Source organism: Otolemur garnettii, unplaced genomic scaffold (genome assembly GCF_000181295.1).
Source record: "Otolemur garnettii isolate 467f Iridium unplaced genomic scaffold, OtoGar3 scaffold00087, whole genome shotgun sequence".
NCBI classification, from domain to species: domain Eukaryota; kingdom Metazoa; phylum Chordata; class Mammalia; order Primates; family Galagidae; genus Otolemur; species Otolemur garnettii.
The window spans coordinates 6,372,146-6,384,767 of record NW_003852482.1 but is presented as its reverse complement, the minus strand read 5'-3'; the positions used below and the strand labels follow the sequence as shown (position 1 = coordinate 6,384,767).

Genomic DNA, 12,622 nt, shown 5'->3' with positions numbered 1-12,622 from the left:
GGGCTTCTCAGACCCCTGCACACACTCCTCCACCTGCTGTTTTCATGTTCCAGGACATGCAAACTCTGCCCCCTACCCTCAGATGTGCCCATCTGTGCACATCAGCATGCCCAGAACCGGCTGTTGTGGATACCTTGTGAACAGAAGCTAGTGTGCATACCTGGCTCACTGGGGCATCTGTGCACACTCCCATCCCTGCACAGGCATAAACACATACCCATGTCAGTAACAACATGTGCACATGCACATGTGGGTACATGCCTGTGTGTGATGCACACACATGTTCAAGTCCATCCAGGCAGGCACACATGTTAATGAGTCCACAGCTGCTGCTGAAAGCCACCTGTGTACTAGGCACCCAGAGGTGCTGGATGAGATGTGCATTAGAGACCCGGCAGCATTAACATGCCCACCTCTTGTTCCAGATAGCAGAGAGATCTTAGCAGATCTGCAGAAATCCAGGGTTCAGCAAGAGCTGGAGTAACTAATTCCAGAGCTGCCCTCTGCTGCCTCCTGCCTGCCAGTGGGAGTGGGTACCAAATAGCCCTACACAGCCACGGGTCAGCAGGCCAAGAAACACAAGATCTGGAAGGGTTCTCAGCAGTAGATTCTGGGCCCGGGGACCCCAGAGGCCACGATGGGGCCTGGAGCAAGGCCTGTCCTGGCAAGGCACTATTAGCTTTTCCAGACACTTTCCTTTTGCAACCCTGAGACTGCACTGGACACTGGAGGAATCACCTGCCCTGGGCCCCACCCCCCTTCAGCCTGCAATCTGTCCAAAGAGCCAGGCCATCAAAGACTGGAGGGGACCTGGGTCATGGGGGTTCAGGCTGCTGAGAGCACCCCTTTATGGCGCCAGTAACCCAGTAGGCCTTTGACATTCCACTCACCAGTCCTGTGGCCCCACCTGCCATGAGGGAGGCCACAGGGGTGTGGAAGCATGGCTGCAGTCCAGTCTGTCATGCCTGGGGAACCCCCCTGTGGCCAGGCCCCTGTGTGGCCTCTGCCCAGGACTCCCTGGCATTTCCTCCTGGCACTCCTCCCCTTTCCTGGGCCCTCCTCCAACAGACAGCAGTGCCTTGGCACTCAGATGATGGGGGTAGGGTGGGTTGGGGGGGCAGGGTAGACCAATTCTGTTTAATGTGGGAATAAAGGACCCTTTTACTGAGCTGGATGGTGAGCCTTTGATCCTCTCTGAGGGTGGGCACCAGGCCCTGGCTGTGGGCTGCACACTACACAACCCAGGGAAAGCCAGTGTGTAGGCAGAGGAAGCATTCAGTGGTCCCTTTGCACATGCAATGGTAGGAAGTGGGCAGAACCAGAGTTCATGGGTTTGCTAGTGTCTTCCCACTGGGGGGTTCTACTGGGGTCCTATGACTATAGGTACCTACCCCGTCCTCTGTGCTATCAATCACTTATCAGGCAAAGTCTATGGGCTGAGGAGCCTGAGGGTAGGGTACAAAGAGGCCCTCAGTTGACCTCTGTGCAGGCTGGACACAGGAATTCAAAGCACAACAAGGAGCAGGGAGGAACATCTTAGGAGAGGTGGAGGTCATTGGGCTTGGCCTTGAAGGGTGAGGGGCAGGAGGAAAGATTCCAAGCAAGAGGGTGGGCAATACCCCAGGGCTTGCAGGGTGGGAGCCTGGCCAGCTAGGATAGCTCTGAGGACTAGATTGAATGGGGGTGGGATTATGGAGTGAGTTATCAGGGCTCTTGCCCCAAGGCCCAAACCCCTCCCCACTGTTTTAAGCAGAAAAAGGGAATCTATTGGGAGGGTCATTTGGAACCTGGGTGGGAAAGGCTGCCAGGCCTTGGGGACAGCCCGAGGGGAGCCTGAGGCGCCAGGGTGGGAAAGCTTCCCCCTTCCTCCCTCCTGCCTTTGCTCTTGGTCTCTGCCTCTGCCCCACGCTCCTTGTCTGCTTGGCTTTTTTCTCTTTATGGAGTCGTTTGCTTTGCTTTGCTTGCACTTGCTGGAAGGGGAGACTCCACTGCCTCCCTGTCCCACTATGGCCTTGTGTGTACATGTTCTCAGGTCCAACACTTGCAAGAGACAAGGTGGCAGCAATTCTCCTGATTCCAGCTTCTCAGCTCAGGCTGGGTCCCCTAATCCCTGTTCAGGATAACAGGGATCTCTGGATCCAAGGCCACAATGAGATGACCATGACCTCCTCGCCCTAATGGGGGACACTGTTCAGAGAAGAGGTGTACTCCTCCACAGATAACCTTAAAGTCAAGGCAGGGAGGTTTGGGGTGGGACATCACTGAGCTGAGCTAGAGACTTGGTAGATTTCCAGGGTCAGAGAGGAGATGCTGAAGACAGGGAGCGGCTGTTCCAAAGAGTTTGGTGACTGGTATAGTGGTGCCAAGGAGACAAGAGTTCTTAGGACCTTTGGGAAAGGGTCTGATGTCCCCCCATGCCCCTAGTTTCTCTGCTGACAGGGCACACAGCCATTCTGATGCCTGCTCTAAGCATCTAGCCTTTATGTACGCAAGCCGCGGAGCTCCCCAAAGCTCCATTCTTGCATCCCCAAAGGGTGGAGAACAGGCTTCCTCTCCATTCCTCAGGCCTGACACTTGTGACTCATGAGGGCTGATCATTCCTGGAGCATGTGCATAGCCACTTTCTGGCCCAGAGGTGGAGCTGCTGCTGACTGGAATGTGGCAGCTGTTGAACATCTGGCCAGCAATGCAGCCCAGCAGATGGACATTACAAGGTGGGGTGGCCCCCTTCCTACAAGATGGCTGACTGCCGCCAACAGCCCAAGTGGTCAGGGCAATAGGCCATCTGAGCCTGGACCAAGAACTGAATTGTGAGAGGCCTGTTCTAAGTTATCCCCTTCTTTGGCTTCCAGAAGGAAAACTGCTCATCGACCAACATCTAAGCCCTCTTCCCTCCAAACTTTTTCTTTCTTTTTTTCTTTTTTTTAGAGCCAGAGTCTCACTCCATTGCCCTTGGTAAAGTGCCGTGGCATCACAGCTTACAGCAACCTCCAGCTCTTGGGCTTAGGTGATTCTCTTGCCTTAGCCTCCGGAGTAGCTGAGACTACAGGTGCCCACCACAACCCGGCTATTTTTGTTGTTGTTGCAGTTTGGCCAGGGCTGAGTTTGAACCCACATGGGGCCAGCGCCAGACTAACTGAGCCACAGGTGGCGCCCAAGGTATTTTTTTTCCCTCCAAACTTGTTCTATTTGCATAAACCGCCCAGAAAGTAATCAACGTTATAAAGCCCCTGCTTAGTGAGAAATTCTATTTTCCTCTATTCTGCAGACAAGGGGACTGAGGCTTGGCCAGATCTGGTGGTTTGCCCAAGGTCGCAGAGCTTGGTCTGATCCAAACCCTAGGAGAGAATGGGCAAAAGAGAAAAGCAGGCACTGGCTGTGCTGAACAGTGGTGGCCTGTCCCCTGTACAGGTGCTGAGGGCACCCTGGCCACTTCCTTCAGTGAGCAGCCACAGAAAAAAGGATGAGCGTCTGGTCTCAGGATCCCAACCCTAGGGTCAAGATGGAGATGACCTGGGGAAGGAGACGTTCTGGATCTAATTCCCAGAGACATGCTTGGTGCTGCAGTGGTCATTCCTGGAGACCAGTTGTACTGTGCGTCCAGGACAATCCTCCTCTGTACCTGCCGCCCAGCATAATTGGTGTGCCCTCTTTATTCTCAGACCGTCGGGACTTGGACATTAGACTTCACGGTCACCTTGTTACAAGTCCTGGTGCCTGCACCCTGAGCTCTACCCTTCCTGGAACTATGGGCTGGGTCACCGTGCTGGTGAAGGCTCCCCCCAGGCTTCAGCTTCCTGACTTTTCTCTTCTAGGAAATGAGAACACCTGAGTCCTATTTCATAGTTTTGAGAATGAAGACTGCGCAAAGAATATGGTGCATAGTCAGAGCCCAGGTGATGGGTTTTAACAAGACAGGAATGCATTACAGTTGAGTTGATGTGCCACGAAGGGCAGCAAGGTGACAGCCTCCGAAGTTGAGCACTTGTTCCCCGACGACGCGCGGACAGCACTGGATCCTCACAAATGCCCCCTTTAGTTCCAACTAAGATTGTCCCTTTTTGTTTCTGGGGAAGGGACTTGCCGAGTTGGGGCAGCAGCGGAGAAGGTGGGGAGAGGGAGGGGCTGAGGGCCGCCCGGGCCGAGGGGCGGCTCCTGGTCCGGTATAATAGCCGCTTTGAGGCGTGCGGCTCCGGAGGCGGGAGGGGGGAGGCGGGGAGGGCCGGGAGGCGGGCCGGCAGCAGAGGGAGGGGTGTGTCCGGCCGCGCGCGCCCTCCCTCCACCCCTCGGTCCCACCGCCACACGCAGCGGGAACTCGGACCAGGCGCTATCCTTCCTCGCCGTCTCTCGTCGTGGCCGCGAGTCCTGAGCCGGCGGAGCCGGTGCTCACCATGTCGGTCGCGCTCGGCAACAGGTTCCAAGGTAGGCGCTGCTGTCCCCACGTCGTCCTGCGCCCAGGGTCCCCCGGTGCCACCTGTGCGCGCCCGGCGGACGAAGGGGTCCGCGGCGCGCGGGAACTGGGCGGGCGGGGGCGCGCGGCCCGGGGAGGCCCCCGCTGCCCCGGCGCCTCTTTGTCTCCTGCAGGAGGGAAGGCGTTCGGTTTACTCAAAGCCCGGCAGGAGAGGAGGCTGGCGGAGATCAACCGGGTAAGCCTTGCCGCCAGGGCAGCCTGTGAGTCGCCCCGGCCGCGCGACGTGCCACCTCTGTCCTCGAGGCCGTACGGGCCGCCACAGCCACCCCGCTTCTCCCCTTTCCTCGGGCTCCCCCAGCTTCCTCCCTCCGTCCCCAGCCCTGTAGCCTCCGCACCAGGTAGGTCCGCCTCCACCTCCCAGCTCCGGGCTTGCTGTCTCGGGTTGCAAGTTACTCTCAGGCTGGGGAGGTGGGGCTGGTGGGGAGCTGGATGCCCGCCGCCTCGGGGCTCCCCGCAAGCCCTGTAGGGACCGGCCGCAGGGATTTGGCGGGAAGGGACCCCAGGCCTGGGCGCTTCCCACCGCTGCACGTAGGCTCACTGGGAGATGGCTGGCAGTTCCCCCGGGCCTGCTGCCTCCTGGCGCCTCCAAACACAACTCTTTCGCATTCCGACTTTAAGGAAAGGTTGCCTAAGGGACCGATGCTTTTCTTGCCGGTTCTGGTGGATTCCTATGAAGAAATCCTTCCTGCTGTTGCCTGGCGCCCAGTGGGAGCTTCATAAGTTTATTTAATGACCATGTAGATTCTAGAAGATAAGACACGATGTCAAGACTTGTCTGCATAGGCCAAAGCTCAAAGGTAGCATAGCCAGTGGCTTTAGGCTTTCACAAGACTTGGGGTTAGATCTGGGCTCTCTGGGGTGACAGCTGTTTGGTCATCAGCCAGGGCCTCTCATCACTCACTGTGAGGGCTCAGTGAGGGAAGACATGAAGCTGAAGCATGCTGGGTCCACTACACAGTGCTTCCTCAGGGATCATCCCCACGTTCCTTCCTAAGTGGTGGCCGAGGTGTGCCCACTGAAAAGAGCCTAGGCATTCCCCCTGCTGGCCCTCCCAAGCCACTGGACATGTAGGGTCTGAGCCCAGCCCAAAGTTCCTAAGTGGGATGCTGGTGGGGTCAGCAGAGGTCTGGACAAGGCTGGGGAGGAGGGCCCTGGGTCATGTCCCTTCTTGCCAGCAGCTTGCAGTCGGGAGTCTCCTTGGTTTTCTTGGATTGCTTTGAAGTGGGCAGCTTGTCTGTTATCTCCTGGCTACAGGTATCCCATGGAGGATTCAGGGACCTCAAGATCCCTGTAGGTAAACTCTGGCCCCCTCCCACCACCCTTACCTTGCCTCCTGGTACCATCTTGAGCACAGAGGCTGAAAGTTTGCCCGGACATCTGGCTGGGGCTTCTACGGGTCCAGGGCACTGCTGGGCTCCCTCCCAGGTCCTTCTGTGCTTGACCTCTGTCTTGGCTGCTCTTGCTCTCTAGACAGGAGCCTGGGACCCTGACCTCATATAGCCCCATGGGCCACTGTGGTGGGTGGGTTCTGAGTTGGCTGAATCCGCCCACAGTCAGCAGGACCCTGAGCCAGAAACAGCTAGAGATGGGTGGGTGAAGTGACCATAGTTGGACAAGCCAGAAGAGCTGTGAGTGCATGGGACTTTCTGTGCCAACCCCGCCCTCGGGAAGGGAGATGGAGGGTGAGAGGAGGCTACAGAGTTGTTTTGGGAAGTGGACTGCCTTGGTTCAGAAGGGGGAGGAAGGTGGCATCTGGACTGATCTAAGCAGCACTGGGACTGGGAAGGGGGAGCAAGGAGCTGTGGTCTCACGATCTTGGGACTCCCCAATGTTGAGAGAGGCAAGCAGCTGACCCACGGTCACATAGGAGCCAGTAGCAGAGCTTGCCATTGCTTGATGTTGTTCTGGTCACGTGAGTCCAGGCTGCTGTAGGTTCTGCTAGGACCCAAGATCTGGGTCCCTGTAGGAAGGAGGCTCCATGACCAAATTGAAAGCTTGAGCTGCTTCCCTACCCCAGCGGGGCAAGGTGGCTCACCATGGCCTGTGACCTTGGGCAAGCCACTTCATGTCTCTGAGCCTTTCTCTCCAGAGGGAGATGGTGGTGGTTGCGATTTTTCAGTGAGATAATCTACATAAAGTGCTATGGATAGCTGGCTGCTGTCCTGATGGTTATCATTTGTTTATTTGGGGCCTCAAGATTCAGGGAGTGGGAAAGATACCATGGCCTATACTGGCTGCTCAGCCTGACAGAGCCTTAATCTTTCCAGCCAAGAATGGGAGCAGGGACCTCGAGTCCCTGCAACAGTGGAGAGCAGCGGATGGAAGCTCTTTGCAGACTAGGGGAGAAGTACTCTGTGTGGGGATCTAAGTCCAGTTCACCCAAGGCTGTGGGCTGGGGTGGAGAGTGCCTGCTAGGGAGACTGTGTGGACAGCTTATCTGTCTGCTTTTGGGGTGCAGCTTTGCTGCCCCACTGCAGTGTGGATTGGGGGAGAACTGGGCTGAACAGCTCCCCGGTGGCCCTCTGGAAACAGGAAACCATGTGGGACCGGGCTCACTGCCGAGTGTTACCAACTGCTGTGCCAGGCAACTTGGGCACTGTTGTGGCTGCTGCCTGGGACAAAGCCCAGCCTGGCTGGCAGCTCTGGGGGCTTCTCTGGGCCAGCACCCGAGTTCCTCTCATGCAGGCCTGCTTCCAGAGGGCAGCAGGGTAGCTCCTTCATAGCTGTTGTGATTATAAGGGATTCAAGAATAAAAATAGGAGATTTAGGTGGTTCTAGAAGTCCTGGTAGAAGGAAGGAATGGGGGACTGTAAAAAAATGCACTGTTTTGTTGGTTTCACTTTAGTTTTGGCTATCAATTTCTGGCACTTGGTTTAGCTCATGGAATGCCCACTATAACCCTGGGGGGGAGGTACTATTGGGTATTGCCATTTCACAGAAAGCCGGACTCCAGGGGCTCAGTAAGGTGCTTGGGTTTAGCAGCTGCAATTTGAACCTCACCTATTTTCTTCATCTCTAAGCTTGGCTGGGCCTCCTCTGTGGGTGTTTGTGTGTACACGCATGTGGACGTGTCCACACGACTGGAGCGGGCAGAACTGGCGAGCACTGCCTACTCCCCCCACATAGCTGGCATTCTCTGCACCCTAGTGACACAGAAGGTGACCCCAGGCCATCCAGGCCTGGCCTTATATGGCAACAGGAGAAATTTTCTCCAGCTTCCCACAGGGACCGAGGGCTGTGGGGCTGGGGGCTGTCTCTTAGCATGCCTGTGCCCTGGGACCGAGCAGGGGGAGCCCAGAGGACAGCAAGGGCTGCTTGAGCCACCTAGTGGGCAGGATCTTTAATCCAATATCATGAGCTATTGCTGTGCTGCCCAGCGTGTATCATCTCATTAACCCTCTCAATAGAGCCCGCCTGTCTGTAAACAGCCCCGGGGTTGAAGGAACTGTGCTCCCCCCCCCCCCCGCCTTTTTTTTTTTAAGACAGAGCCTCAAGCTATCCCCCTGGGTAGAGTGCTATGGCATCACAGCTCACAGCAACCTCCAACTCCTGGGCTCAAGCGAGTCTCCTGAGCCAGCTCTCCTATTTTTGAGATGAAGAAACAACATTGAGTATCTGTGACTCCCATTTTAGAGATGAGGCAACAGAGGCTCGGGTGGATGAAATCACCTGCGCAAGGTCACCCAGCCAGGAAGTGGCAGAGCTGGGATTCAAACCAGGTCTGACTCCAGACGTTGCCACAGCCCAGCTGGCCTCTGTCCACCAGGTAACTGCAGCCTCGCTGTGACACAGGCCTCTCCTGCTTATGTGGATAAGGATCTCTGGTGACTGTCCAACATCCCAGCCCTCCTAGGTCGAGTGAAGGGCACTCAGCATTCCCTGTCACGTTTAGGTGTCTAATGGTGATTTCAGAACCCATGTGCCATCTGTACTGAGAAGACAGCTGGGTGTCTTCTGTACTGAGAAGACAGCTGGGCAGGGCAGGCTGGGTGTTTTTGCCCAGGGGTATATGTATCCCCTGCCCCTCCTCTAGCTGAGGGGGCCTCTGAGACCTGACCTGGCAACTACACAGATAGGTCTCTTTTCCTGTGTACCTGGCAGTACCACTCTGTCTCCGCCCAGGTGAATGTGCCCAGCTGGCATTGCCGGGCATCCGTCTCTCTTGCTCTTCCTTAATATATTATAAGGGAGATGGTGATAAGTGACCACGTGAGCCTCTGAGGATTCAGTGTCTCCCACAGGTCTGGCCGGTTATGACCTCGGTGTGGTTGTGCACAGGAAGCCTGAGATGGAATTTCTGCCGAGTCTGCTTCATTTATGTAGCTGGTGGGGTGTTCTCCAGCTGCCCCATCTATTAGTAAGGACACGTGTCCGGATGAGGCCCCAGAGCTGCTGTGGGAACATGAGCCCACTGTCCTTGTGGGTGCCTGTTACAGGCTCCTGCTGCTCACCAAGTGCCAGGCACCTTTTGTGGCCTGGTCTTGGCCCTTTAAGAGCCATGGGCTGCGTCACAGGCTGCCTGCCTGGTATGGTGCTGCTGGCCCCTGGAGCTCCTACTCAGGGCTTTCACCACCAGCCCCTTGGATGGCCTCCAAGATGGTGATCTCTGCCCACCCCAAAATTCTGCTGCAGCTAATGCAAAAAGACCAGCCTGAAGGGCCAGGAGCAAGGGTCCACGAGCAGGTGCTAGAGGTACCAGCCCAGAAAGAGAGTAAAGTAGGGGAGTGGGCAGGTGGCAGGGCTCTGGAGCTCCTGCAGCTGGAGAGATGGTGTTGGATTGGGAGAGGAGAAGGTGGTAGAGAAAATCATCTCCCCTCCATCCCCCTGGAGAGCTATAGAGTGGCTTCCTGGTCTTCAGAATAACCTGCAGCTGCCCAAGAAGAAAGGGAATGCCTAGTATTGGTTTTCTTTCCCCAGAAACCTGTGACCAGGCCACCTTCTCCTTGTTTGGGACAGGGAGGAATCTGGGATGGTAAAGGGAGATAGACTTTGAATTGTTAAAACTTGGTAATCTTGAACAAGTTGAGCAACCTCTGTGGGCCTCAGTTATCCCATATGTCAGATGGAGATACCCAGAAAGTGGAGAGAGAAGTCATAACCAGTATACATGGGTGATGGGGTGGGGGAACAGTCTTCCTAATCTGTTAGTTCAGTGGTTCTTGACCTTCCTAATGCCTCCTAATGCCACGACCTTCTAATACAGTTCCTCATGTTGTGGTGACCTCCAACCATAAAATTATTTTTGTTGCTACTTCATAAATGAAATTTTGCTACTGTTATGAATTGTAATGCAAATATCTGATATGCAGGATGTATTTTTATTGTTACAAAGGGGTCATGACCTACAGGTTGAGAACCCCTGGAGGTTATAAGCTGATTCTATGGATATACATGTTAGAAAAAGTAATAAATAGCTAACATTTAATATTTGCCAAGTGCCAGGCATTGTGTTAAACATTTTATGTGTGTTGATTTATACCCTATAGTTTTCAAGACAGGCCTTTGAGGTAGATAAGATCTTTTTTATCCAGTGTGAAATGAAGTAGTTTTCACACAGCTACTAAGTAAATTCAACGCAGGCATTCTGGCTCCTGCCTACCCTCCTTTTGTTTCTTTTGCTTTTCTTCCAAACACCTGGGGTGGCTTCTATCTGCAACCAGGAGCCCTGGATGGACAGGGTACCTGCCCACTGGGCATGGCTGTGCCCCAAGGCTAGGCAGGCTGTGTGGGGAGGTTGCCTGGAGGGAAGAAGCCGTGGGCTGTGCATGAGCAGAAATCAAGAATCCAAAGTTTGGGGGAGGGAATGGCAGCCCAGCCAGTGGAGTCCTGTTCCTGCTGCTTCCTCCACCCCCCCCCCATCGGCACGGCTGGCACAGCCAGCACAGCCATCCCAAGCCCAGGGCAGGAGAGGGCTGCCTGCCCATGCATGAGAGGGTCAGCTGCTTCTCCTGCCTTTGTCACTCTGTGGCTCAAACATTTGTCATTTTTGGCTCTAAGGAAAATGTATGAGTCCAGTCCCTGAGTCTCCTCTAGTCTCTGTGATACACAGGCACACACTTTTGCAGAGCTTCCTGACCATTTCAGGGGTGAGGGTGGAGGATAGTGGGCGTGGGCCTCCCCATTCGTCCAGCAGATGTTTCCTAAGTGCCAGCTGTTTGCTGGGCTCTACCATGTGCTGGCATCCGAGGGGCACAAGACACTCAACATGTGTGCTAGGTCCCGAGGACCTACCTCCATCCACTTCCTCAGTGGCTTCTGCCCCTCACCTCTCTGCAGGGAGGGAGCCCCAGCAGTCTCTGCTGTGGAGGTCATTCCAGTGCAGCCCCTAGCCAACTCTGCTGCTTTGGGCAAGTTATTTTTCCTGTCTGAGTCTCAAACGTATCAAGCACCTACTATGACAGTGAACAGTAGCCGTATCAGCAGTGACAGGATATGTTGTGTTGGGGAGAAGGAGAAGCTGAGCAAGATAAAGGTGGGTTGCAAGTAGGGGTGGCTGCCATGGGCACGCGGGCTGGGTGGCCACGTTGAGAAGATGAGATTGAGCAAAGGCTCAGAGGAAGTGAGGGAGAGAACCACATGGGTGTGTGTGGGAAGAACATTCTAGGTGGGGGCACAGCTAGAGCGGGGTCTAGCTAAGGGGGCTCACCAGCCATGTCTGCAGTACATGCTGTGCTCTTGGCCTTGCTCTTCATGGTGGCTCTGTGTCTGCATGTGATTTCTCTCCAAGATCAGGGACTGTCCTCCCTCCCAAACCCCATGTTCCTGCAGAGTGGCCCACACAGAGCTGGATCCCTCAGACTGGTCAGTGCACGTGCACAGACGGGCTCTCAGAGGTTCCTGGATGTGGGCCTCACCTGTGCTCTGTGTCTGCCCACGAAGGTTTTGTAGTTCTTGGCAAAATCCAGGGAATGTAGGGCAACGTGGTGAGTTGGCACCAGGCTAAATGGATTCCATTTACAAATTCAGAGATTACGAACTTCCTACTTTCATGAGATGTCCTTTTCTGAACTCACGGCAACAGTCACTGGTAATTGTTTGAAAAGTCTTTACTTGGCAAAATCAAAACTTGACAGCTTACATTAGCACTTCCCCCCTTTAAAAAAAAAGTTTCTTGTCTGTGTGACCCCAAAGTCTAGGAACTACTGATCTAATATGTCCCTCCACTGGACAGATGCAGGTCAGGAGGTGCCTGGTTTGCTTAGGGTCACAGACAAAAGTTAATTGTCCTACTTTGAGTCAAAGAATGGGGTGGGAAAGCAGTGCCCAGCAGCTCAGAGACGGAGCCAGGGAGAAAGGAAGTCCCCGACAGAGCCGGCTGGGAGGAGGGCAGCCTCCAGCCTGCAGGAGAACGACCTAGTGCCATGCCTGATACATGGTAATGAGGCCTCAAGTGAGCTGTGGCCAAGCCATCTAGACCCCCTGGGCCCTGGGGCTGCCTTCTGCCCAGCTGCGGGAGTCTGAGAGAAACAGGTTCCAAACCAACCCTGTGCTCCTTCAGCTGTCTGGGGACTTTAGACATGTTATTTAACCTCTCTAGGTCTCATGTTCTAATTTGTAAAATTGGAATAGTAGTGGCTGTGAGGATTTAGTGGACTAACGCAATGGCTGCCACAGTCAGGGTCTTACTAAAAGCCAGAGGGCAACCAGACCCCTCCCCTAGCCCAGGGAGGGGAGCACATTGCCAGGTGGCTTTCTCCTGCTGTCATAGGGTGCTTAGTTAATGTGGAGGAACTTGAGCCATAGAAGGAACCATATTCCATCTCATCCTCAATCTTACAAGCCCAATGCTGAGTGTTGCCAGAGGATTAGCCCTGTCAAGACACAGGTGTGTATTATTCTGCCTATTTCACGGCTTGTAAAGGGAGGATTGAGATCCAAACCCAGATTGCTAGAGTCATTGGGGTCCTTGTCACCCCTATTCTACTTTAAGCCTCTTAGCCATTTACAACAGCCTGGGAAGGCAGTGAGTTCTCTGCCCTAGGAGATATGTAAGTATGGTACAGATTTGGTCATCGTTTAGGGAAATGATGACAGGAATTTAGAGACAGATCAAATTAATGATGGTAACCCTGAACATCATTTAAAACACTGCACAATCTGTAATTTTGGGATAGGAACCTTTTTCTTTTCTTTTCTTTTTTTTTTTTTTTT

The 12,622-nt window shown here is 54.5% G+C and overlaps 1 protein-coding gene across 1 annotated transcript in view; it reads left to right on the top strand.

Annotated features, from left to right (window-relative positions):
* Positions 1–4,305: 4,305 nt before the first annotated feature.
* The window catches only part of AIF1L (allograft inflammatory factor 1 like), a 16,710-nt gene continuing 8,393 nt past the window's right edge, over positions 4,306–12,622 (top strand). Inside the window, exons 1-2 of the mRNA XM_003794889.2 lie at positions 4,306–4,422; positions 4,585–4,646. Coding sequence (XP_003794937.1) covers positions 4,392–4,422; positions 4,585–4,646 — 93 coding nt within the window. The 5' untranslated portion in view covers positions 4,306–4,391. The remainder of the gene's footprint in view (positions 4,423–4,584; positions 4,647–12,622) is intronic.